The sequence below is a fragment of the Megascapheus bottae genome, chromosome X (assembly GCF_031878675.1).
Source record: "Megascapheus bottae isolate mThoBot1 chromosome X, mThoBot2.hap1, whole genome shotgun sequence".
Taxonomy (NCBI): Eukaryota; Metazoa; Chordata; class Mammalia; order Rodentia; family Geomyidae; genus Megascapheus; species Megascapheus bottae.
Window position 1 is genome coordinate 7,885,546 of NC_143547.1, and position 26,166 is coordinate 7,911,711.

Consider the following 26,166-nt stretch of genomic DNA (forward strand, 5'->3'; position numbering starts at 1 on the left):
ATCATGTGAATTTTAATCATTTAAAAAGCATGACTAAAGAGGTCATGTAGTTGTAAACATAAAATGAATATTAAGTAAATACTTCTAATTTCTTAAAATTTCCAATGTACTTTTTTTTTTTGCCAGTCCTGGGCTTGAGCTCAGCTCCTGAGAACTGTCCTTGGGTTTTCTTAAGGCTACAGCTATAGCACTTGAGCCTCAGCACCACTTCTGGCTTTTTTCTATGTATGTGGTACCGAGGAATCGAACCCAGGTCTTCGTGCATGCTAGGCAAAGCACTCTACCACTAGGCCAAACTCCTGGCTCTTCCAATGTACTTTTGAATAACTTTATTCATTTTTCCACAATTACTAATAGAGCTATAAAAATATAGCAAACTACTGGTAGGTAGATTCTGTGACATTTCATAAATACTTCAACTTTCCATGTGAGGAAATATATATACACGTATATACATAACTCCAAAAATCAACTAAATTATCCCAAGATCTTTTTTCGCTTATATCTTTTAATCTAAACCTTATTTTACGCCTCTTCCTTTACAGTACATATATATGCACATGCATTTTAATGGATACATTATAATTCTACACACTTATGTGGTAATGTGATAATTTGATACATGTATATAATGTATAGTATAATTACCAAATCAAGTTAGCATTAGCATTTAAATTAGCATTCCCTTCTGTTTAAATATTTGTAGCTACGTCTGATGCTATATGCCTACAATCCTGGTATTCTGATGCTAAGAAAGAAAGACTGTGAATTTGAGTCCAGTCTGGATCACATAGTGAGACCCTGTGTCAAAAAATATGTCTTTTTTTTGTGTGTGTGCTGGGAAGCCTCAAATTCCTCCCTTCTAACTCTTAATAAGGTACATCATAAAATTTTGAGATATAATCACACTACTATACTGAGCAACATTAGATATTATTTCTGTGTAATTGTGTTTTGGTTTCCCATTATCTAGCTTTGCAAGGCCTTATCATTCCTATTCTTTAGTGACTACTATTCTAGTTTTTACTTCTATGAAACATCTATGAGCTTTTAAAAAAGAAAACATGCATGACTTACCTTTCCAAATGATCCCTGCCCTAATACTTTCAGAAGTTCAAACTGGGAAGGATCTGCCTTTTCATGTCCTTCCTTTACATGATGTGTGATCGCAATTTCTTTGATACTGCCTTCTTCCTGTTGAAGTAAATATAAGGGAAGAAAACAAATTTAGTGAGAGCTACAGTCTCCCACTAGAGATTAAACAATCGTAATATACTATGACATATTAGAAGCCCCTATACCAACCAATCTATAAAACTACTCTTTACTGAGTAGAAAACATGCCAAGCAAATATACTTTCAAGTTAAACATTAGACAGATATATATATACCATCCCAATTGATAAGTCATATTAGTTTTTTAAGGATATTAGCAGTATTTTCAAGTTTTTAGTCTATTGGAGATAATCAGAATACGTAAGAGGGGGAAAGGATGAACAGAAATCTGAAAGTAAGAAATTTGAGTTATATTGTCCTCCGGCATGGGGCAAATACTATATATTAAAAAAAAGTTTATTGGGGGCAGGGACTGAAAAATATTCCAGGATGAAGAAGTAAGGTTCTTCCCTAAATACAGCTGTTTAAGAAAGTATCTAAATTTTGGCTGGGAATGGTAGTTCATGCTTGCAATCCTACCTCCTGGGACAATGAGATAGGAGGACAGTAGTAGAGGATTGTCCAGGCAAAAAATTAATAAGAACCTATCTTAAAGTGTAAGACAGGACAGAAGGCCTGGCTCAAGTGGTAAAGCCTAGCAAGCACAAGGCCCAGAGTGCAAATCCTAGTATCACCTTCAAGAAAGAAAAAAAATGAAATGAAGAGAAAAGACAAAAGGAAGGAAAGAAGAGCAGAAAAAAAGAAAAAAAGGAAGGAAGGTAAAGAACAAAAAAAAGCCAAGTATGAGGGTGCACACTTATAATCTCAGCTACATAGGAGACCATGGTTCTAGGCTGGCACAGGAAGAATGCACAATACCCTATATGAAAAATTAAAGGAAAAGGGATGAGGATGTGGCTAAGTGGTATTTTCTTCAAGCTACTGCTAGGTATAATTTTACATTTTTGTTAACAATAACAAAACGAAACTCTCAGGCAGATGAGATGGTACATGCCTGTGGTCCCAACACACTTGGAAAGTAAAAGCAGGTACATCTAGAGTTCAAGGCCAGCTTGACCCCATAGTGACATTGTCTCAATCAAAAAAGAAAACTAAATTAAAATCCAACAATCTACACCAAAACTTCATGCATTCTCTACAGCTTCATCCTAAAGTTGAATGCCTATACAACAGCATTACCATGATGTATCGTTCAACTGAAGGTAATATATTAAATCTGTTTATATGAGCCCATAGTAATGATTTCTAGGGCACTAGGAAACTTACAAAAATAACATGCTAGGTGCCAATGGCTGATGTCTATAATTCTAGCCATTCAAGATGCTGAGATCTGAGGATTGAGGTTCAAAGCTAGGCCAGGCAGGAAAATCCATGAGACTTTCATCTGTAATTAACCATAAAAAAGCCAAAAAATGTAGTTGTGGCTCATGTGGTAGAGCATTGGCTTTGAGTGGAAAAGGTAAGGGGCAGTGCTCAATCCTGGAGTTCAAGACTCTGTACTGGATCATGTGTATACATGTATACACAATTTATTCTCTCTCTCTCTCTCTCTCTCTCTCTCTCTCTCTCTCTCTCTCTCTCTCTCTCTCTCTCTCTCTCTGTCTCTCTCTCTCTCTCTCATCAAATGCTTAAATTCCCAATGATTTTTATTTGGACTATATAGTTTCCTATTTTTCGGGTTTCTAACAGTCCTTTATCATTCTTGAGGGAGAAAGAGAAGTTAATTTGATCATTAATCTGTTTGTAGCCCTTAACCCATAATTCCTATTTCTATGAGAGCCCCTTACTACCTTGGAAACCTCTCTTATTCTCCCACCAGGATTAGTAGCTTGCTACAAATCCAATTATCTTGGGTTAGCTTTTCTGGATAAACCTATCATTTTTAATTCTCTATATGTCTCCTTTCTAAATTATCCCTTATAATTTGCTAAGAAAGGTGACAGGGATGAAAACTGAACATTGCAAATCTGTAATGTCATTATTTTGGCTCATATATGTATAGTGTGGCTTGCTATCAAATTTCAGAGGATAATCTTGCATCAGAACTTTGATGCCACTTTCCTACTGCCTTCTAGTATCCAATGTTGTTCCTAAGATGAATGACAGGCACATGGCAAGTGGCAGAAAACCTAGCACAAAGTTCAGACCCCGACAATACCATGTCCCCCCACCAACTGGAGATAAAGGATGCCAGTCTGGTGACCTGTTTCTTGTCCTTGTTTCCCTGAAACTCCACACTGAAGAACTCAGTATCTTCTTAGTCTCAGAATACTAGGTGCTTTGTGAATTTTATCATCTAATTGACCTGAATTATTTAATCTCGTTATGGGAATTCCAACATTTCTGACAGTTTCCCTCCATCTATTTTTTGTTGTTGTTGGTTTGGTCCCGGGTCTTGAACTCAGGATCTGGGAGCTTTCTCAAGGCTAGCACTTTATCACTTGAGCCACAGTTCCATTTCTGGCTTTTTCAAAGTTAGAGATAAGACTTTCCTGCTTGGGCTGGCTTTGAACCACAACCCTCAAGTTTCAGGTCCTGAATAGCTAGGATTAGGCACAAACCATCAGTGCCTAGCTCTTGGTAATTTTTTTTTGTGGGTCATGGGCTTGAACTCAGACTGTGTGCTGTCCCTGAGCTCTTCGGCTACTGCCCTACCCTTTGAGCCAAGCCCCACTTCTGGTTTTCTAGAGGTTAACTGGAGATAAGAGTCTCAGGTCCTTTAGTGCCCCGGCTGGCTTTGAACCTTGATCCTCAGATGTCAGCCTCTTGAGTAGCTAGGATTACAGGCATAAGCTACTGGTGCCTGGCTTTGCTGAATTTCTTTTTTAAAGAATTTTCCTCCAACCTTCACCCTCTCCCTGAAAAATGAACACAATAATTACAAATCTCTTTGAGGATTCAAATTAGCATTTAAAAATGTTCTTTAAACTGGGCTTCAGAGAACACAGAAAATCTTCCTTGGGGGTGAAAGAGAAAAGAAAATCAAAATGGGTGGCAAGGGGTTAGGAGCGCAGCCTAGTGGTAGAGTGCTTGCCTAGCATGCATGAAGCCCTAGGTTCAATTCCTTAGCACCACATACTCAGAAAAAGCCAGAAGTGGAGCTGTGCCTCAAGTAGCAGAGCACTAGTCTTGAGCAAAAATGTCCAAGAACAGGCCCTGAGTTCAAGCCCCAGGACTGGCAAAAAAATGTGAATGTGTGGCAAATTTGACATTGGTTGACTTCTAAAACTGTTATGGTTTTGTTCTAAATATTTTTGTTCCTTCTAAAGCTCAAATTTTGTAAGATCTATTTTTTTACTTATCAAATAAACTCTTCTTTATTGACTTATGTATTATAAGCTTGCAAAATATTTTGTTTCATATCTCAGTGCTCAGATTGTGCTTAATGCCACTAGGTTATAAGGCCACGAGTATTTTAGAAAAGATCTATAGTTCAACTAGGTCAGAATACTAATACTTAGGTAATCCTGGGCAACAAGTAGCAATTAAACAATATTCTTCTAATGCATACCTGGAAGCCAATATGAAGAACGCAAATTTCCAACATGCCAGTAAACCAAGCAGGAACTGACATATATGTATATGACAAAAATATGCCATTAAATCATTCTGAAATATATCTGTTACATTAAAAACATAAAACTACAGTTTGACAGCTTGTGAAATTGTGTTTGTGCCTGTAAAGTACATGATTAAACAGCTATAATTTTATTAAAAAAAGAATTTTGTCAACAATGTGGAGTGTAGACATAAAGTCATATTGTGTTCTAATTGCTATACATAGCTCAGGTATTTTACCTTGTCTAGCACAACCTTAGTTATATTATTTGTCTACTCATTATCACAAAACACCGTGTATTTAAGATATAGTTATAAACTTATACTGTTATTTTTACAGTCTGTTTATTTGATAAGTAAAGATCCCATTACAGACAAAATTTTGAGGCTGGCAGTGAATCTGTAATTACAATCTGTCATGTTCCGAAGTGGTGCTGTAGCTCAAAGTAGTAGAACGCTATCCTTAAAGAGCTCAGGGACAATGCCCAGGCCCAGAGTTTAAGCCCTGCAACCAAAACAACAACGACAACAACAAAAAATTGTGTTTAAAGTTTAACTTGTTAATCAGGGAAAACCATTAACCTAATACTTCCTTTTCAAGCTGTGAGGGGAAAACATAATTTGGATCTTTACATGTAAAAGGGACTAAAGGAACTGCAATTAGTGTTGTTTGCTTGAGTAAAAAAAATCCTTAATAGTGCAACATACTAACATTAAGGAAACAAAATGAGGGATACTGATTTTTTTTTTGCCAGTCCTGGGTTTGAGCTCAGGGCCTGAGCACTGTCCTTGGACTTTTTCAAGGCTAGAGCTTTACCACTTGAGCCTCAGCACCATTTCCGGCTTTTTTCTATGTATGTGCTACCGAGTAATCGAACCCAGGTCTTCATGCATGCTAGGCAAGCATGCTACCACTAGGCCAAACTCCCGGCCTGGGATACCGATTTTAAAGAATGATTCAACCTTTGGCATTATGCCCTGCCTTGTATACATGATTTCCTTTTTCCTCCCCTCCCTCGAGTCAGGAAGTGTGGTCTTGAGGCATTTGTATTTTCTAAATTGTTTTAAATGCCAAAAAAACACAGTTAAATCTTGGGAGTAAAATATTTAAACATTCTTTGGTAATATTGATAGAAAGGATTTTAGAACCATGGATATGCAACCATTTTTTGGTAACATAAAAGAGATGTTACAAATGAAAAAAAATGTTTTTACCTCTTAAAAGTTAAAGAAATTAAAGCATCATTTCCTTATGGATATCTAGTTTTTAATTTGAAAAAAGATAAATTAACTTTTAGTTTTTATGTGGTCAAGAGCCGTAAAATTTGGCAATGATACAAAATTAGGCTAGTTATTCAAGCTATTGAGAAAAACTACATTCTAATTTATTCTAGATTACAGTTTCCTTCATTTGCAAGTGAAATAATAAATGTACTCAGTACTTTACATTTGTAACTAAATTCTTTAAGACAAACAAGCCAGCTGTGTATATGTCTAAGAAAATTTCACTGCTGGTCTTCAGATCAACAGTCTCAATTGTGGTGGCCATGAGCAGTTTTCTTCCAATTCAAAATCTTATCAAATGAAATTTTCTTTAAAGGCAGCAGCACAACACAATTCTCATAGAAAAATATAAGACTGATTTTGGCAGAATTTTAAATACAATGCAAAACCATCTACTAAATTGACATGGTGACTCTGAAAATTGTGCACACTCTAAATTAGATAAAATTAGTTCCTTAAAGTTACTGAAACAGAAGTATTTAGAATCGTTCAAGTTTTTACAAAAATTTTTAACAGATATCTGATTTTAAGTTTTTGATTGCTTAAAATAACACATTCTCCTATGTATCGTTAAATTTTCAACTCTGTTCATTCTTGGTTTAATACTGGGAGTAAAAGTAATTTTTGTTATAAAATTTCAAATTACTCTAGCACAAAACTAAATATACAAATAAGTTAACTAAAAATACACAAAGTTGAACAGTATAGTATAACTAGCTCACTTTTAGTAAATATTCTTAAAAGTTCTATAAAAAACTTTTTGAAATGTCAAGTTTTTAAAAAAAGAATATATAAAATCGAAGTTATTAAATTAGCTTAACAATACTTAGCTCCATCTAAAAACATTCTCTTCTTTAAAAGAAGTAAACTTACCTGTATAGAGCGAACACGAAAAGACAAAAACTTAAACATGGCTATGAAACCATGTTGATAACAGAATTTCTGAGGGTAAAGCTTAAGTTAGAATAGGAAGGCCAAGTGCCTGCAAGTTTTCTCCTACCAGCTGTTCCGGCAATTAGAAAATTTCCTGTCAGGCGGGTCCTGAAAATGCTAGAAAAAAAGAGGCTGGACACTTTTCCTGTGGTAAAAGAAAGGAGAAATCTGCCAATAGGGGCACTAGTGCAGCTGATAGGTAGGGAGGCCAGAACAGGAAACCACAACAGATTTTCTGATAACCAAATCCTGTTGAAATGTTCTCTTCTTTGTTCCCAGAAGTCCAGACAACTTTCACAACCAGTAAAATGAATGTCCTTATTTTAGAATCATGAGAAATGCCAACATTTCTTAACTATATGTATAAAGCAGCTAAAACTAGTCAACACTATTAAAGTAAGAAAAGTTGCTGAGGCACATGTGGAAGTTTACCCTTTGTAATGTTTATATACACATTCCAGATATGGTCTCAAGTTGAATGTAAGGTTATATATAGACATGCTACTGTTTCCTGTCAATAAGGGAGAATTTCACAACTATACACAGAAAATGAAGACCACACACAAAAATATTTTCAAGTGTGATTTAAAGACAAATTCTTCCCATCCTAAATGAAAGTAAATTATATTTAAATTTCCTTGGGTTACAAACATTTATCAACCAAGTTATAGACTGAGGCCCATAGCTTAAATTTCATTCCCGATGGCTAAAGTCTAAATGAGAAGACAACCTACAAAAGCAGGTGTCAAATAATCATAACCATCTATTTTATCCATTAATATTTTATACAAGTTCTGCTTTTTTTCCCTTCCTTTCTTTTCTTTCTTTCTAGGGGAACAGTTTTGAATTAAGGCCTTAAACTTGTTAGGCAGGTACTTTTATCATTTGACCCATGTCCCTCAGAAGTTCTTCAAAATTATTTTGGTTTTTGGTTTGAAAAATACTTTTAGCTGGATGGAGTTGCTTACACCTGTAATCCTAGCTACTCAGGAGGTTGAGATTTGAGGATTGTGGTTCAAAGCCGGCTGGGGCACGAAAAAGTCATGAGACTCTTCTTATCTCCAATTAATCACTAGAAACCAGGAAGTGGTGCTGTGCTCAAGGTGTAGGGAAGTAGCCTTGAGCTGAAGAGCTCAGGGACAGCACCCACATCCAGAGCTCAAACACCAGATCGACAAAAAAAATTTTGGTACCTATCTTAGGGCTAGAAGTGAATCAGGGCGTGGTTACTATTTGTGAAGTTTTTGGTTTAGGCTAGCTGTATATGCCATTTGAGCCAAAGTTCCATTAATGGCTTTTTGGTGGTTAATTGGAGGTAAGAGTCTTCCAAACTTTTGTGTCTGGATTGGCTCTGAACCATGATCCTCAGATCTCAGTTTCCGGAGGAATTGGGACTACAGGCGTGAGCCACTAATACTCAAGACCATCATAATAGTGGAACTTAAACAAATAGCCAAAGGACCAACAGCTTTAAGAGCTGAGAGAAAATGATCCACTTAATGTTGATTTAACCATAAAAATCTCAGATGTTAATCTATAGAACCTATAAGAATTTTTAAAACCTGGAGGGGTACTAGAAAACTGTAAGAACATAGGTTAAGGATGTAGCTTAGTGATTGAGTGTATGTTTAACACATAGGTTAAGGATGTAGCTTAGTGATTGAGTGTATGTTTAACGTGTGAGGCCCTGGCTAGAATTCCCAGCCCAAGCAAAGGAAAAAGGAAAAGAAAAGGAAACAGCAAGAACAATAAGCTCATTTTCTAGATGAAGGAACTGTGGTCAGATGCTTTTTAAAACAGCTTAAGAGAACCTTCAAGGAAATGAGATAAAAACAAGTAGATAAATGCCAAGTGCTGATGACTCATGCTTATAACCCTAGCTACTCAGGAGGCTGAGACCTGGAAGATCATAATTCCAAACCGTCCCAGACAGAAGTCCATGAAACTACGGCTCCAATTAACCAACAAAAAAAGTCAGATTGGGGTTGTGGCTTAAGTGGTAAAGCACCTGCTATGAGGAAATAAGCTCACAGCTTACAAGGGCTTGGGTTCAAGCCCTAGTACCAACATATACACAGGTAAAAATTCCCTGAGTATTATGAAGGGTCAAGTAACCTTATATAATTAAGGAACAATAGCTGGAATAATCATGCATGAAAGATGGATGAAACTACTGCTAACATCTCCAACATGACTTAGGAGGATCTGAGCAAAGCAGGCCATTGTCTATGTAGTCTTGGTGTGTGTGTATGTGTGTGTACACACATGTGTGCGCCCACGCACACATTTGTCAGTCTTGCGGTTGAACTCAGGGCTTGGGTGCTGTTCCTGAGTTTTGTGCTCAAGGCTAGTGCTCTAACACTTGAGCCACAGCTCTACTTCCAGCTTTTTGCTGGTTAATGGGAGATAGGAGTCCCATGGATTCTGGCTGAATTGCTTTGAACTGTGATCGTCCGATTTCAGCCTCCTGAGTAGCTAGGATTACAGGTATAATCTACCAGTGCCTGGCATATTTTCTCATTTAAAGGACCTCAGAATGCAATGCGGTGACTCAAACAAAACCTGCTTTTTCTGCCTACATAAAAGTTTGTAGGTAAGAGGGTAGAGTTTAGGTGCAGTAGATGATTGGATTATTAAGGGACTCCATTTTTTCCACACATTTTTCTTTACCCCCTCTACTATCTCTTGTCTTCACCAAAACATGCGTATTTGCTAGGCACCTATAATACTAGCTACTCAGGAGGCTAAGATCTGAGGATCACAGTTCAAAGGTAGCCCAGGCAGGAAAGTCCAGGAGACTTTTATCTCCAATTAATCACCAAAAACAGCTAGAAGTAGAGCTGTGATTCAAGTGGTAGAGCACTAGCCATCAGCTGAAAAAGCTCAAGGGATAGTGCCTAGGCCCTGAATTCAAGCCCAGTAGTAGAAAAAAATATGTATAGATAACATAAATTGTGACTATCGTGTGGGTTTAATACCAATAAAGAAAAATTAAATACTGGGGCCAGGAGTGTGGCTCAGTGGTATAATGCTTGCCTAGCATGCACGAAAACTTGGGTTTAATTCCTTGGTACCACAAACAAAGAAAAAGCAAGAAGTGGTGCTATGGCTCAAGTGGTAGAGCGCTAGCCTTGAGAAAAGCCCAAGAACAGAGCTTAGCCCTGAGTTTAAGCCCTAGGGCTGGCAAAAAAAGAAAAATTAAATACTAAGCTTTTTGTTTCATGTATAAAGCTAATTCATAAAATCTAGAACGACTTAACAATCAAACCCACATTGCTCATATCTTATTCCCTAGAGCAGTCTATCTTGTTTACAGAATGCAATTTTGTCCCAGATGCAAATGTTACAAATGCATAAGAGAAAATACAAGTCATTTAACAATAGAATGGAAAAATACTTTAACTTCAGGCTGGAGAAAGCAGATTTTTCCTTTCAAAGGAATTATAAAAGAAGGCAGCCAGTGGTAGGAAAATAATTATTAATACTTATTGTTTTTACATTTGCTTCCATGTAAATATATATTATAGATCAATGAAGAAAATAATGGCTCAAAAGGTTTGGGAAGGATAGGAATATATATCAAACCCAAAGGAAGTACCAGGCTCTAGGACTCTTAATACTTTTTCAGGTATACAAAGGCAGATATGGCAGCACAAAAGAAAAATGCTTAATTCAACATCTAAGTGAAAGTGCTAACTTGTGTTGGGAAGATATTTCAGTTGAAATGATACCTAAGTTACATCTGAAATATGATCAGGAGTTAAGTGGAAGGAGATGATCAGGGAAAAGAAATATAAGGAGGAAACATGATCTGTGAAAACATAGAAGCAAAAAGAGAAACTGATACATCCGAGTGAGTGACTTAAGGGCAGGTGTGTGGGGCTAAGAAGGATATGGAGAAAAGTATGCAAAGGTAGGTCACATTGTGAGTTTAGACTGGAACTACAAAAATACTGAAGGGGAAGTGGTGCCGTGAATCAAGGGGTAGGTTGGTAGCCTTGACAATGCCCAGACCCAGAGTTCAAGTCCCATGACTGACCAAAAAAAAATACTGAAGGGGGCCGGGAGTTTGGCTTAGTGTTAGAGTGCTTGCCTAGCATGCACAAAGACCAGGGTTCAATTCCTCGGTACCACATACATAGAAGAACCAAAAGTGATGCTTGGCTCAAATGGTAGAGCTCTAACCTTGAGGAAAGCTCAAGGACAGTGTTCAGGCCCTGAGTTCAAGCCCCAGGACTGGTATAAAAAATATTGAAGGGTTTTAAGGTGAGTAAAATGACCTTATTTTTCTATATTGGATAATTTAATTTCTGAAAAATGAACTTTTCCAAGATGTTGAAAAGCTAACAGAATATGCGTGCTCTCTCTCTCTTTTTCTCTCTCTGTCATACACATACACACACACACAATCATTTTAAAGTAGACTGTTCAATTCATCTAGAAAATTCAATGCAGGGTGAAGGGAGATTGACTAGAATATATTGTAAAGTTGTGGAAACTGAAAAAGTATATAACATTGAAATATTCAAGGGGATTAAGGTTAAGCTGTCATTCAAATAGGCCAAGTTCAAGTCTCTACTACAGGCTAATGGGACCTTATTTTAAATACAGTCATTGAAAATGTAATTAAATGAGATTATTCTGTGTAGGATGCTGGGGCTATAATCCAATGACTGATGTCCTTATGAAAAGAAATTTGGAGACAGAGACACAGGAACAGAATACTATGTAATGACTGAGGTAGGAATTGGAGTGATATGTCTATAAGCCAGGGAGTACTACCTGGCAACCATCAGAGACTGGAATACGTAAAGAAGGACCTGCTGCTAGATATGCCAGAGAACACAGTTCTGTAGAAACGTTACGTTCAGACATTTAGCTTCTAAAACAGTGAGAGAATAATCTTTTATTGTTTTAAGTCTTCCACTTGGTGATAATTTTTCTTTTCTTTTTTTTGCCAGTCCTGGGCTTGAGCTCAGGGCCTGAGCACTGTCTTTGGGCTTTCTCAAGGCTAGAGCTCTACCACTTGAGCCTCAGCACCACTTCCAGCTTTTTTCTATGCATGTGGTACGGAGGAATCGAACCAGGGTTTTCGTGCATGCTAGGCAAGCACTCTACCACTAGGCCAAACTCCCGGCTGCTGGTGGTAATTTCTTAAGGTAGCTCTGGGAATCTTACACAGGGATTAGAAAACAATTTAAAATAAAAGTTATTTCAACTGAATAAAGAAAGAATGGATTTTGTTTGTGCAATAGACAACAGTTGATCGACTCGGAAAAAAGTAAGATTTCTACTAAAAATGCCATTATCACGGTTTATGCCCATCATCCATAGCTACTCAGGAGGTGGAGATCAGGAAGACTGCAGTTCAAGGCCACTGTAGGCAAAAACTAATAATGAGATTCCCATCTTTTTTAACCAGGCATGATGATGCACATCTGTAATTCAGGCTATGCAGCTATGAGGTAGAGGTAGAGTACTCCTCTAGCAAGTACAGAACCCTTACCATGTTTTTGTTGCCAATCATGGGACTTGAACTCAGGGCCTGGGCACTGTTCTTAAGTTTCCTCAAGACTAGTGCTCTACCACTTGAGCCACAGCACCACTTCTGGCTTTTTCTGTGTATGTGGTAGAGAGGAAATCGAACTCAGGACTTCAAGCATGCTAAGCGAACACTCTACCACTAGTCCACAGTCCTAGCCTAGAACCCTACCTTTTTGGCTTGAACCTTGGGTTCTGTACTTGCTAGGAAAGTACTCTACCTCTACCTCATACCTGTATTCTATCTGTCAAAGATGTACATCTCTAAAGATGTAAATGAAAAAACAAAAGATAATAAACCACCACAATAAAATCCCCAAGAAATATTAAGTAATCATGCAAATTTTTTACAAGAGGACATTCTAAGCAAAACATGGATCTCTTCCTTGTCAATAAATAAATAAATAAATAAGAAAAACGGAAAATAAGGAAGAATTCCAGAAGCTAAATATGTTTAATATTATTTCTGTATAAATACATAATGCAATGTTTAGAGATAAAATTTTGGAAGACCCATAACTAGAATATATTCAGAGATTGTACAAAACAACAAGAGAAGCAATTCAACAGAAAATTGGATGATATGTGGAAATGAAAGGGAACCACAGAAATAGCAGGATAAACTAATGCAACATTGATACTCACTTGACACTATGTTGGATATGAACAGTGTGTGGAAGAGATGAGTAGGGAGGGGTAAGAGGGAGAAAATGAGGGATGGGGTAATAATGTTTAAAAACAAATGTACTCATTACTATAGTGATGTAACTGTAGCCCCCCTGTTCATCACTTTTCAAAAAATACATTAAAAATAAAAATAAATCAAAGCACCCATAATATGTGAATATTTAATCTTTCTAATATTCAAACAGGATGCAAATTAAAATGATGAAGTATTAATATTTTCAGTGATTCAAATAAAATATTTTTTGGTAACATACAAGGAATGGTTGAATAGCACATGTACTGAAGTTTTTCTTTTTTCTTTTTCTGGTCGGTCATGGAGCTTGCACTCTGTGCCTGGGCACTGTCCCAGAGCTCTTCAGCTCAAGACTACCACCTTACTCTTGAGCTACAGTGCCACTTCTGGTTTTCTGGTGATTAATTGGAGATAAGAGACTCATGGACTTTTTAGTACGCCAGCTGGCTTTGAACTGTGATCCTCAGATCTCAACCTCCTGAGTATCTAGGATTATAGGCATAAGCCACTGCACCTGGCATGTGCTGAAATTTTTACAATCTTTTTGGTAGGTCTAATTTTATAGACTTTGTGGTAATTCCCATTAAGATGTAAATGTTAATAGTTTATAGTCCAACACATCTTCTAAGGTTATATTATACTGAAATGTACACTTATGAAAATAAGGGAAAACAAAACAAAAACAAAAACAAAAAGGGAAAATGGCATTAAATGTCAGATATATATATATATATATATATATATATATATATATCAATGAATGTTTATAATGTAATAGATACTAGTGATTCAGGAGTGAATAAAAGAGATGAGGGAGCCAGGAGTGGTGACTCATGCCTGTAATCCTAGCTACTCGGGAGATTGAGATCTGAGGACCACAGTTCAAAGCCATCCCAGGCAATAAAGTCCCTGAGACTCTTATCTCTAATTAACCCCTAGAAAACCTGAAATGGTGTTGTTGCTCCAGGGGTAGGGTGGTAGCCCTGAGCTGAAGAGCACAGGGATAATGCCCAGGTCCAGAGTTTAAGCCCCATGAATGACCCAAAACAAACAAACAAAAAACCCATAGAGGTGTGGGAATGGTTAATATTCACTCTCTATGTTAAAAATTTCTATAAAATTATATATATGAGGGAGGGAAAAGGACAGAGTTGAACAAGAAGATAGATACTTTTATGTAGCCCAGGCTGGCCTCAAATTTGTGGTCTTTTTGCTTCAACTTTCCATTGTGTTAGCATTTTAAAATCAATCTTAACAAACAGTTTTATTGAATGGTTATTAGCATATTCAGGAATATACATGCATTCTTTTTTGGAAGTGTAGGGTTTGAATTCAGGGTTCCATGCTTACTAGGTACTCTACCATTTGAGCTCATTATGCTTTAGTTTTGTTTCCTTTTTGGATAGCCCTGGGACTTGAACTTAGGGTTCTACACTTGCTAGAGAGGTTACTCTACTTAAACTATGCTTCTAGTTGCTTTAATAATTTCCAGATAGGCTGGTAAGCTTTTTCCCAGAGCTGACCTAGGACTACAGCAAGCCTACCTGTATCTCCTGCATAGCTTAAATTACAGATGTGAATACCACACCTAGCTAAAAGAGATGGAAATCTCATGAACAGTTTTTGCCTAGGCTGGCCTTGAACAGTGATCTTCCTAATCTCCAGCTCCTGAGAAGCTATGGATAAAAAGGCACGAATCATGACAATTGGTGACAAGTTTCTAATATTATAAAGTAATTATTCTGCTCAGTTTAAAAATAAGAGTAATTTTATGGTATCTGATTTGTCTCTATCCTTTGTGATACTGTATTTTACTTACAGTTTGTGGATTAATCTCCTCCTCTCCCATAGGTTCATCCATAATTTGCTGTCCATTCTGTGAAAAGCATAGCAAATAGAAAGTTAGCAGAACACAGTATACATCAAAAGAACATGAAGGCAGACAAAATGTCATTCAGGAATATTTTCACCCTTAAAGGGCTCTAAATAAAGCGAAGAACCATCATGTAAGAAGGCACTTGCAAATTTGTAACAGGTTGTGCTTCAAAAAGTTATATGCAATTATTTAAAACCATAAAACATTTTTCATGGAAATAATAAATGATGATTACCTTTACAGGTGAGCTCTTGAGTTTATTTGAATAGTTAAATGCATTACAAATGGTCTTAGCTAAGCCTCAACAAACATTTACAACACTTTGTAGTGCAAAACAATTCCATTAATAATTAATCAGTTTTTCTGATTAATTATTTCAGGGAAAATTAAAGTTAATCTCTACATCAAAATAAATTCCAGATGGGTTAAACATTTAAATGTCTAAAATAAAATTATGTAAGCATTAGAATATAGATGAATAATAACCATGAAGGACGGTAGAAATCATAAAGAAAAAAATGACAATTCAATCCATAAAAGTTTAAAATTTCTGCTGCCAGACACACAAAAAATATAAAAGACAAACTGATTACAAAAAAGTAAAGCAACATGACAAAGAGTTGGTATCCTTGATACATAAAGAGCTTGTTTTACAAACCTGTAAGAAAAAACGATGAACCTCAACAGAAATGAGCAATAAAGGAAAAAAGAGTTCAGCCTTAGTACCAATCAGAGAAATGCATTTAACCCAAAGATACTTCTTGCCCTTCAAACTGGCAATGGTTTACAAAATAAATACTTGGTGTGCTAACATGGGCAAAGGAAAAAGAGTACCTTGGAGTTACTGTTAGAGAAAATATAAATCAGCACAACCTTTCAGGAAGACAATTTGATTCTGTATTAAAAAGTAAGTAGAACAACTACTAGATAAAATTTTGGAATGTCCCATGAATTCTACTTTGTTTTTTAAATGGGCAAGTGTACGAGGATGTATACACAACAATGCTCACCATTTTTCCAAAAGAACTCCAAATTGGAGACTTAAATTCCTAACAATAGAGAACTAGTTAAATATATTATGGTACATCCATATTATGGAATACTACGTGGTTATTAAAATGATGATAAAGATGTAAATTTATTGACATGGAAAGACAGTCACATGTAATAAGTGAAAAAAGCAGTTTACAAAACAATATGAATTGTATGATCCCATTTTAGACAAATATATACATGTTTCAATGTATATATTTGTATGGGAAAAACTCTGGAAGGATATATACACCAAAATGTTAATAAATGGCTATCTCTAAGTGGTAGAGATTTTACACAATTTAAGATTTTTGTCTGCTTATTTGAAATTTCTAATGTGCCTACAATATTGACAACCAATTTGGTAAATTTGCACATGGTGGTGCAGCCCTGGTGAAGCTGAGGCATAAAAATTGCACGTTAAAGGCCTAACTGGACTACATTGTAAGATTCTGTCTCGTACCCAACCCAGAAGTCAGGAATACATAGGGTTTTCTTTCATCTTCACCCACTACTGGAATAAAGGAATGGCTCCCTACCTATCTGTTACTTCAACAAGTACACAAGTATCTAAGCTCATCATTTTTGGAGCATTGTAACTGGGAAGTAAAAGGCAGCCTCACACCACTCCATACACCACATAAGGCAAATAAAACATGGTCCTCATCCTAGAAGATCTACTGACCTACACAAAGGGTATCTTTCATTTTTACCCATTCATAGAGGATGTTACTAGGTTGGGGATGGTCTACATAACACCACAAAGTATAGAAATAGTGCCAAATGCAGCAAACAGGTATAAAATCATTTTTCCCCCACAAAGATATTATCGGAACCTATAATATTGCCTGTTCTATTGTATGGATAGCTGAACTATTTCTAGGATGCTTCTCCTAAAGGCTAAATCAGTGTTTAACTGACTAGTGGTTGTTTGTAGTTCCATACCCAATCAGTATTTAACTGATTAGTGATTGTTTTTGGTCCCATACCCCAAAGAAATTTTAAAGTAGCACTTAGAAATGCTGACTTTGTCTGGGCAAGGATGGCTCATGACTGTAATCCTAGCTCAGGAGGCTGAGATCTGAGGATTGTGGTTCAAAGCCATTCTGGGAAGAAAAGTTTGTGAGACTCTTACCTCCAATTAACCATGAAAAAGCCAAAAGAGGAGCTGTGGCTCAAGCATGCTATCCTTGAGCAACAAAAGCTCAAGATAGCACCCAGGTCCTTAATTCAAGCCCCAGGACACCATAAAAAAGGAGGGGGAGGGAAAGTAGGAGAAAAACATGTGAAAAGGTAATAACCAGAAGTAATGTACTTAATACCTTACAAATGTAACTGTAACCCCTGTATACATCAATTTGACAATAAAATAAAATTTACAAAAAAGGAATGCCGACACTGGAGATTCACATGTAGCTTCAAAATTCTATTCTTTTTAAAAATATTTTTCTTATTGTAAAGATTATGTACAGAGGGGATACTGTTATATAAGTCAGGTAAAGAGCATATTTCTTTCTTGGACAGTGTCACTCCCAAATCCTGTTCTTGGGGCTGGAAGCGTAGTCTAGTGGTAGAGTGCTTGACCAGCATGCACAAGGCCCTAGATTCGATTCCTCAGTACCACAATCACAGAAAAAGCTGGAAGTGGTGCTGTTGCCCAAGTGGCAGAGCACTAGCCTTGAGCAAAAAGTGTCCAAAGACCGTGCCCAAGCCCAGAGTTCAAGGCCCAGGACTAGCAAAAATAATCAACAAAAACAAACCCAACCTGTTCTTACCACTACTGATTATGATGCCTGTGACAGGTTATTTTTTTGACAGGTTATTAAGTTTTAGTTTCCTTCTAAATGGAAACTGAAAGAAGTCTTATCTTCAGAGGTTTATTGTGAAGACAAAATGATATAAATGATAGAAAACCATGAGTACTTGGCATACTACACACTTGGTAAATGTGAATTACTTTTTTTTTTACTATGTTCAAAATTCAAATACTTTACCCATGGCCCATCAATCTGCTACCTCTCCTTTATTTTCTATCTTAGTGAATGGAACCATTATTCACTGAGTAGTTTGAAGTATAACTTCTCTATAACACAGATCTGCTTAATGGCTACCTATTAGGATTTAGCTTTTAGAACTTGGTCTAACTTGAGCTATACTTATATTTGCCGTGGGAATACAGTTTGAGAACCATCTGCTCCTTGCAATGTTTAATATATGCAAGCAAAAGAAACACAACTTCTAATTTACTTTTAAGTCAAACAGGTACCATAGAAAGCACAGTGAACTTTTGATAGGGCCATAGCTACCTTTAAGCTTTATGATCTTAAATAACCAATTCAGAATTTTTCAACCTATCACCTTATGATGTGGTCAAAGTGAGGATATCTGCCCTGTCTACCCAAAGGTTATTATTTAATGCAAAAATGAAGAATTTCATAGATTCCCTTCTTGAATACTTGTTTGTTAAACATGTCATTTGAAACATGATGTAAATTCTTTAATAAAAATGAGATCTTGTAAGAAAGCATGTATAAACTTTAAAGAGTTATACTAATGAAAATTACTATTAAGGCAAAGTAGCTTCATGATGATAAAATGGTACTTATGTCCTTTTGAGCTTAGAATTAAAAGGAAAAGATCAGTAAGGGATCTCAGAAGTTTTCTATTCCAACTTCTATGTCATATGTTTCAATTCTTTCTACCCCGTTTTCACCTATACTCAAAAAGTATTATGACAAAAAAAATCACAGGCTCATCAGGCAGCCTCTTATATTGTCTCAGAAAAAGTACTGCATTGCTAGATTTAATTCTTCAATCCATAGTAATTTTCTTTAGCTGCAAATTCTCTTTTGGAGAATTGTTAATAAATGAAGACTAACTAGCATGGAGGCTACATGCAAAGTCATAGGAAGTAAACCTACATCTATAAATGTAAATCAAGATAGCTTAAATGTCATCATGTATCATCCTCTTTTCTGAGAACAATGATTCATCTTCAAGAACAGGATATAAAGCTGGGCATAGTTCCATCTGCCAGTCATCCTAAACTATATGGGGAGCTAGGATTGTGAGAATCATGGTTACAGGGCAGCTTGGACAGAAAAGGTCATGAAATTCCATCTCAATGGTGGGGTGTGTTGGTCATCCCAGTAACTAAGTACCCTGGCAAGAAGTAAAATCCTCTCTTAAAAATATGTAGCGAGGGGCTGGGAGTTTGGCCTAGTGGTTAAAGTGTTTGCCTAGCATACATGAAGACCTGGGTTCAATTCCTCGGTACCACATACATAGAAAAAAGCCGGAAGTGGTGCTGAGGCTCAAGTGGTAAAGCTCTAGCCTTGAGAATGTCCAAGGACAGTGCTCAGGCCCTGAGCTCAAGCCCAGGACTGGCAAAAAAAAATATGTAGCAAGAGAGGGAAATGGGGATAAAAACATGATAAGGGGTATCATTGTGTGAGAAATAATGCACCTACTACCTGGTGAATGTAACTGTAATCCTCTATAATTATCCCAACAGTAAAAAATTAAAAAAATGCAGTGAAAAACAGGGCTGGAGGCAAGTACAGGGCCCTGAGTTAAAATTCCAGTACTGTAACAAAAATAGGTGCTATAAAGAATTACAAGCAATCAACAGCCAATGCTGGTATAACCAATGCAAAGTGAAGGGCATACTCCTTCCCCCTTTAGCCTAGACATTAAACTTATATTAATTCCTTTCACATTTACATTATTTTTGGTGTGTCTACAACACATTGTCCATGCTGAAATTTTCTACTGATTTAATCCTCAACTTATACTCTAAAGTCCTGTACCCTCTATGCTATACCTATTGTTCTTCCCAGTCTTATGAACAAAGCCACTATCTATCTATCTATCTATCTATCTATCTATCTATCTATCTATCTATCATCTATCTATCTATCTATCTATCTATCAATCAATAGAGTTTAAATTCAGGGTTTTGTGCTCATGTGGTATGGTTTCCCCTGCAAGCTATCACTTAAGTTACACATTTTGTCTAGGTTTTTTTTGTCATCATGGGACTTGAACTCAGGGCCTGGGCACCGTCTTTGGGATTCCTCAAGCCTAGTGCTCTACCACTTGAGTCACAGCACCACTTTTGTTTTTTTTATGTATGTGGTACTAGGAATCGAACTCAGGGCTTTGTGCATGCTAGGCAGAGGCACGCTATTACTAGGCTATGCTCCTGCCCCATTTTTTTTTGGTCGGTCATGAGGCTTGAATTCTGGGCTTGGGCATTGTCCCTGAGCTCTTCAGCTCAAGCCTAATGCTCTACCATGTGAGACACAGTGCCACTTCCGGTTTGGGGTGGTTAATTGGAGATGAGAGTCTCACAGACTTCCATGCTTGGGCTGGCTTTGAACCTCGATTCTCACATCTCAGCCTCCTGAGTAGCTAGGACTATAACGGTGAGCCATAGGCGTCCTGATATTTTTTGCTAGTTAACTGGGAGATAAGTTTTATGGACTTTTCTGTCCAGACTGGCTTTGAATCATGAACCTCAGCCTCCTTATTAACTAGGATTATAGGTGTGAATCACCAATGGTCCATGGAGCCTTATAAATTATTATTATTATCATTTTGTTGATCATGGGGCTTGGACTCTGGGTCTGGGCGCGGTCCTTAAGCTCTTCAGCTCAAGGCTACTGCCCTACCCCTGGGCCTGGACATTGTCCCTGAGCTCTTCAGCTCAAGGCTACCATCCTACCTCTTGAGCCACAGTGTCACTTCTGGTTTTCTGGTGATTAAATGGAGATAGGAGTCTCACAGACTTTTGAACATTTTAGTGCTCAGGCTAGCTTTGAACCCTGATCTTCAGATCTCAGCCTCCTAAGTAGCTAGGATTACAGGAGTGAGCCAATGCACCTGGCTGAACCTTATAAATTTTGAATCATCTTTTTTCTAGCTCTGATACACGGTTACAGTTTCTATAGTGGATTCCAAATTTGTTGATTTCTTTACTATTTTCAGCTTCATTTTTAAAAATTGCTTTAGTTTTTTCAGCTTCATTTTATAATGTATTTTATTTCCTGAACTATCCAGTTAAGAGTATATACAAACAAAGCAATTAAAGGAAAAATTTAAATGAGCCTATCTCAAAGCTATTTTATTCTCCATTGTTTTGAAAAATATCAGTTGCCTTTCTAAGTTTAGCAAAGATTTAAAATTTTAAACTTAATTTTTCAAGTAGAAAAATATGAAAGCCTATATTATTTTACATACCAGAGAAACACTACAAAGTTTTTTCCATCAAATCATCTTCATTTCAATGAACTGATTTTCATTAAAAAAAAAACAAGGATTCAAATGTTATTCATTAGAAATGATAAAGTTACTTCTACAATGGGAAATTTTCAGTTTTCTTTAAAAACTAATCCTCATGGGTAAATCTGTTTGAAGTATAGTGTATGCATCTATTGAACTATCCAAATGAAATCCCCTTGTAAAATATAAGCTAATAAAGAGAAAAATGACCCTAAGCTTTTCTTTCTTTTAATATTAGGTTAAATGGATCATGTCCAAGTCAATACTGTACTTTTCTAGTCCCCTAAGTTCAATGAGTAGGACTTATTAAACAACAAAACATATTTCTCTTATTTTTAGAAACAAATAGAAAAACACGTGTTCTGAAACTGGACTGGACTAAGTCTGAACCAGTATTTTATCATTTACTGGCATATTTACATGATCATCATTTAAGTTAGTTAAAATTCTGAGCCTCAGTTTCTCTATTCATGAGATGTACAAAATGCCTACCACACAGGGATGTTGTAATTAGAGATATTTGCCAAGAGACCCTAAATCTTCGGAAAAATGCTACTTTTCTTTTGTCTCGATTTGACCATGTGATATTTATGTTTCTTCAGATAAATTCTAAAGATGTACCACAATAAAAATAAGTATAGGAGAGATGCTTGTCTCACAACTTTTTGCAGAAAATTTCCTGCAACACATGTGGCTAAAGAATGAGTATGGACAAAAAATAGTATAAAGGCAAGACAAATGTATTTATCCTCTCTCATCCCACCATAATGCATGCCAGCCAAAAACACTGTGGAGTCTGGCAGATTGCACATATGCGAATATGTGAGATAATGAAAAAGGTTAAGAGATACTAATCATGCTTTGTTAGTTTGAAATATATAAAGTTACAAATCAGAATAATCTACAATATGGTCATCAGAACAAATATAAAAAAGACTGTTCACTCAGTTTCAGCAGAAACTGTTTTCAAAACAACTTTCAATTTTGCATAAAATTATCACTAGGATCATCTTTCAGGTTTAGAGTAGAACAATGTAATCAGTTACTAGGAACTGAGGCTTTCAGAACCTCAAGAGAATTTCCAAGTATTTTAAGGGAAATAGGGACATGTTTAAGAATATTTTCATAATTAATAAACTTTCTTTTTAAGCAACCTTATCACTGACACTTTGTTGTAATGCCATGTTACAATGCACAGTCACAGACTCTTGACTTTTATTCTAGAAAGATCATCATGTACAAATATAGTAGGACTTAGAAATTATCTGTGGTTGATACAATTTGACCTTTATCTTTGTAGAACATACTAACTACTGACATACTCTTACCTAGAAATAAACTGTTCATAGGAACATAGGGAGAAAAAAGATTCCTCAAAGAGAATAAGTCTGCAATAATAGGAAGGGAAAAGGAAAGGAAAGGGTTCAGAACCATAGTGTGTTGCTATGGAGACCCACATTGTAGGAATAAACAGGGACCACACTTTTGAATAAGATCTTCAAGTTTCCACAAGTGTATCTGCCTTCCAAACTCCCTGACATCAGCAGTGGCTTTTCTGCCTAAAGCATATGCCAACAGGAGTTCCAACATGAAGGTGCTGAGAATGAGGTACCAGAGACCTCTTTCCAACTCTGGTTAAAATACCATTGCACTTTGTATATCCAAAGAATCTTCTATGCAATCACATTGAAACAATAAGAAACAAGCATTTTATATTCTTAATAAGGAATGTATATAATCCTTACCAATGTGACAGGGTTAAGAATCAGCTCCTCATTTATCCTAAGGAAATATCAGAGATGTGCATAAAGACTTATGTACAGTGATATTCATCATACTCATTATACTGAAAAATAGAAAACAATCTAAATGACCAACAGGGGACTGGTTAAATAAATCATATACATCTATTCATATGTAGGATACTATGCAATGGTTAAAATTAGGGCCTCAACAAAAAATTAATGATGCAAAAATATGCTTGCAATATATCAAATTATAAAGGATATTAAACGGTAAGTAGGACCCCAATTTTGCACCCTCCCTCCCAACATGGGTGCATGTAAGTGGTAAAACATATAAAACCTTATTAGTATTTACCTGGGCCATAGGGTTTTCTTCTTTGTACTGTCTTTTCAAAATATATGCATTTCTTATGTATTATTTTTATAAAGAGAAAAACTGCCAATTGTAATTGGAAAAATCAGCTTATTTTAGTCACAGTGCCCTATGCCTGCTGTGATAACTTTCTAGCTACTAAAGACCTGTTAGCACCCCAAACTGTTCTATTTTCTAGAAAAGGGTAGGAATGACCTCTGGTTATATATCTATATTTTTAAGTTTATGCGGACCCTTTCTGAAGCTTTCATTTTTTTTCTGGTCCTGCAGTTGTGGCCTCAGAAAATAAGTTTTAGGTCTGAACCCACCTCGTGTTTTTTGAAGTGTACCTCTAAGGGGAATTTTGCTTATGAAACAAGGTATGTTGAGGCAAGAATAAAGAAATGAAAACACAGTAGCCAAAATTAAGTCTGTATTGCAAATAGCAAGTATTAGAACAAACACTGCAGAAAACAATTCATGCCACAGAGGACAAACTTGAGTAAATGAAAAAAGGAAAGAAAAGATTTAAAACTATGGAAGACAGACAAAGAAATAATCTATGAATAACAAATGTTCCTAAAGAAAAAGAAACAGAGCAGTTTAATTAATCAAAAGCATAAGAAAACTTTCCAGTTCTGAAAAAAAATACCTGAGACTGCAGAGTGAGAAGGTTCAACAGAGATCATCAACACCAAGACATGTCCTGGCAAATGTTTTTAAATTTCAAGGATAAAGATATAATCCTACAAGCATACAAGCAGAAAAAAATAGGTTATTTCAAAGCAACTAAAATCAGATTGATCTCAGATTTCTCCTCTGTGACAATAAAATGTCAGAAGACAACGAAGCAGTGACCTACAGAAAGTCAAAAGGGAAAAGTTAAGATCCAAGAATTTTATACCTCATCCTATGTTTTCATGTACAAGTCACAGAAGATTATTCTTAGATCTGCAAAGTCTTACAAAATGTCACCATCCTGGTAGTATCATTTTAAAAAGAAATTGTTCAACCTAGACCATCAAAACAGAATCAAAAAAGAGGTCAAGAATATTGAAGTAGGAAAGATCTAGGGGAGCATACTGACATCAACTTAACATCTAGAAATAACTGAATAAAAGAATCAATCCCACTAAAAGAAAACTAGTAAATAATGAAGAATAATTGATACAAGTACAAAAACAACATAAAAGAAAAAGCACTTGAGAAAGTTAAAGTTTGTAACTTCAGGCTAAATTAATCAAGGCTTAGAACAAAAGGTTGTGGGAGAAGGAAAGATTCCAAATTCTCCATTTTTCTTAAAAGGATTTTTAGCAATGGTTAGTTTTAGTAATTATCTAACAGATTTTGAAAACCATACAGTAATCAAAAATAGATATTACAGTTTGAATCACTAGATTGAATAATAAATGGCTGATAATGGTATTTTGTACAGACATCACATTCAATCCTAAGAGCATGACATAGCATAATTATTTCCCCTTTACAGTAGGGGAAATGATGTCTAAGCAAAATTAATCAGTGAATGGCAGAAGCAGGATTCAAACCCAGGTCTTTCCAGCACCATAATTCTTCTATATCTCACTATCCCCTCAAAGAGAACAGTTCAAATGGCAGAAGAAAATAGTCCACAAGGAAAGAATACATAAAATGACAGAAATCCTTCTAAAAATAATAATGCAAGAAGTGTAAAGTTTAATGGGAATGCAGTGGGTCACACCTGCAATCCTAGCTACTTGGGAGGCAGAAATTTGAGGAACATGGGCTGGGAGCGAGGCTTAGTGGTAGAGTGCTTACCTAGCATGCATGCAGCCCTGGGCTCAATTCCTTGGTACCACATACACAGAAAAAGCGGGAAGTAGTGCTGTGGCTCAAGTACTAGAGCTCTAGCTTTGAAAAAGCCCAAGGAAAAAGCCCGGGCCCTGAGATCAAGCCCCTGTACTGGTAAAATTAAAAAAAAGAAAGAAATTTGAGGAACATGATTAAAAGCTAGCTCAATCAAAAAAGTTAGTGAGACTACGTTTAAAACAAAACAAGCCCGGTGTGGGGTCATGTGTCTGCAATCTCAGCTTTACAGAAGGCAGAAGGGGATCATAGTCTGAAAGCTGGCCTTGGGCAAAAGCATGAGACCTTATCTGAAAAATAGCTTAAAAAATTAAAAAAGGGCTAAGGGGTGTGGTTCAAGTAGTAAGAAGTGTAAGGTCCTGAGTTCAAACTCCAGTACCATAAAACAGAAGTTTAAAGTGTCTAATTTATGGAAGTGGCACTGTAGCTCAAAGTGGTAGAGGTTAGCCTTGAGCTGAAGAGCTCAGGGACAGTGCCTAGATCCAGAGTTCAAGCCACATGACTGACCAAAAAAATAAAACAAAACATAAATAAATAAATATAATATATATAGGATTAGCTTAGAAATAATCCACTGGAGCTAGGAATGGAAAGTATGTTGGATGAAGCAAGAATGAAATGATTGATCATGAATCGATAATCCTTAACTCTGGTTATGGAGATATGGTGACTCATACTATTCTCACTACTCTGGTATGTATTTAAAATAGTTCACAATCAAAATTTTAAAAGTTGGCTTATATTTTCTAAGAATTAAAAGAGAAACATTGTTTAAAACCGTAAGACGTAATACAGTGACAGGCACTGATGTCTCAACCCTATAATCCTAACTACATAGGAG

At 36.2% G+C, this 26,166-nt stretch overlaps 1 protein-coding gene across 5 annotated transcripts in view; it reads right to left on the minus strand.

The window, feature by feature from the left end:
* Nucleotides 1-26,166, minus strand: part of Rps6ka3 (ribosomal protein S6 kinase A3) — a 92,643-nt gene that overhangs the window by 42,972 nt on the left and 23,505 nt on the right. The window contains exons 2-6 of one of the 5 annotated variants that reach the window (XM_090326400.1): nt 24,133-24,226; nt 23,129-23,165; nt 15,727-15,747; nt 15,012-15,068; nt 1,078-1,194 (exon numbers count right to left, since the gene is read on the minus strand). In XM_090326400.1, coding sequence (XP_090182526.1) covers nt 1,078-1,194; nt 15,012-15,053 — 159 coding nt within the window. In that variant the 5' untranslated portion in view covers nt 15,054-15,068; nt 15,727-15,747; nt 23,129-23,165; nt 24,133-24,226. Of the gene's footprint in view, nt 1-1,077; nt 1,195-6,891; nt 6,968-15,011; nt 15,069-15,726; nt 15,748-23,128; nt 23,166-24,132; nt 24,227-26,166 lie in introns of those variants that run through there. The other 4 variants (XM_090326399.1, XM_090326401.1, XM_090326403.1 and 1 more) reach the window with 4 other exon arrangements.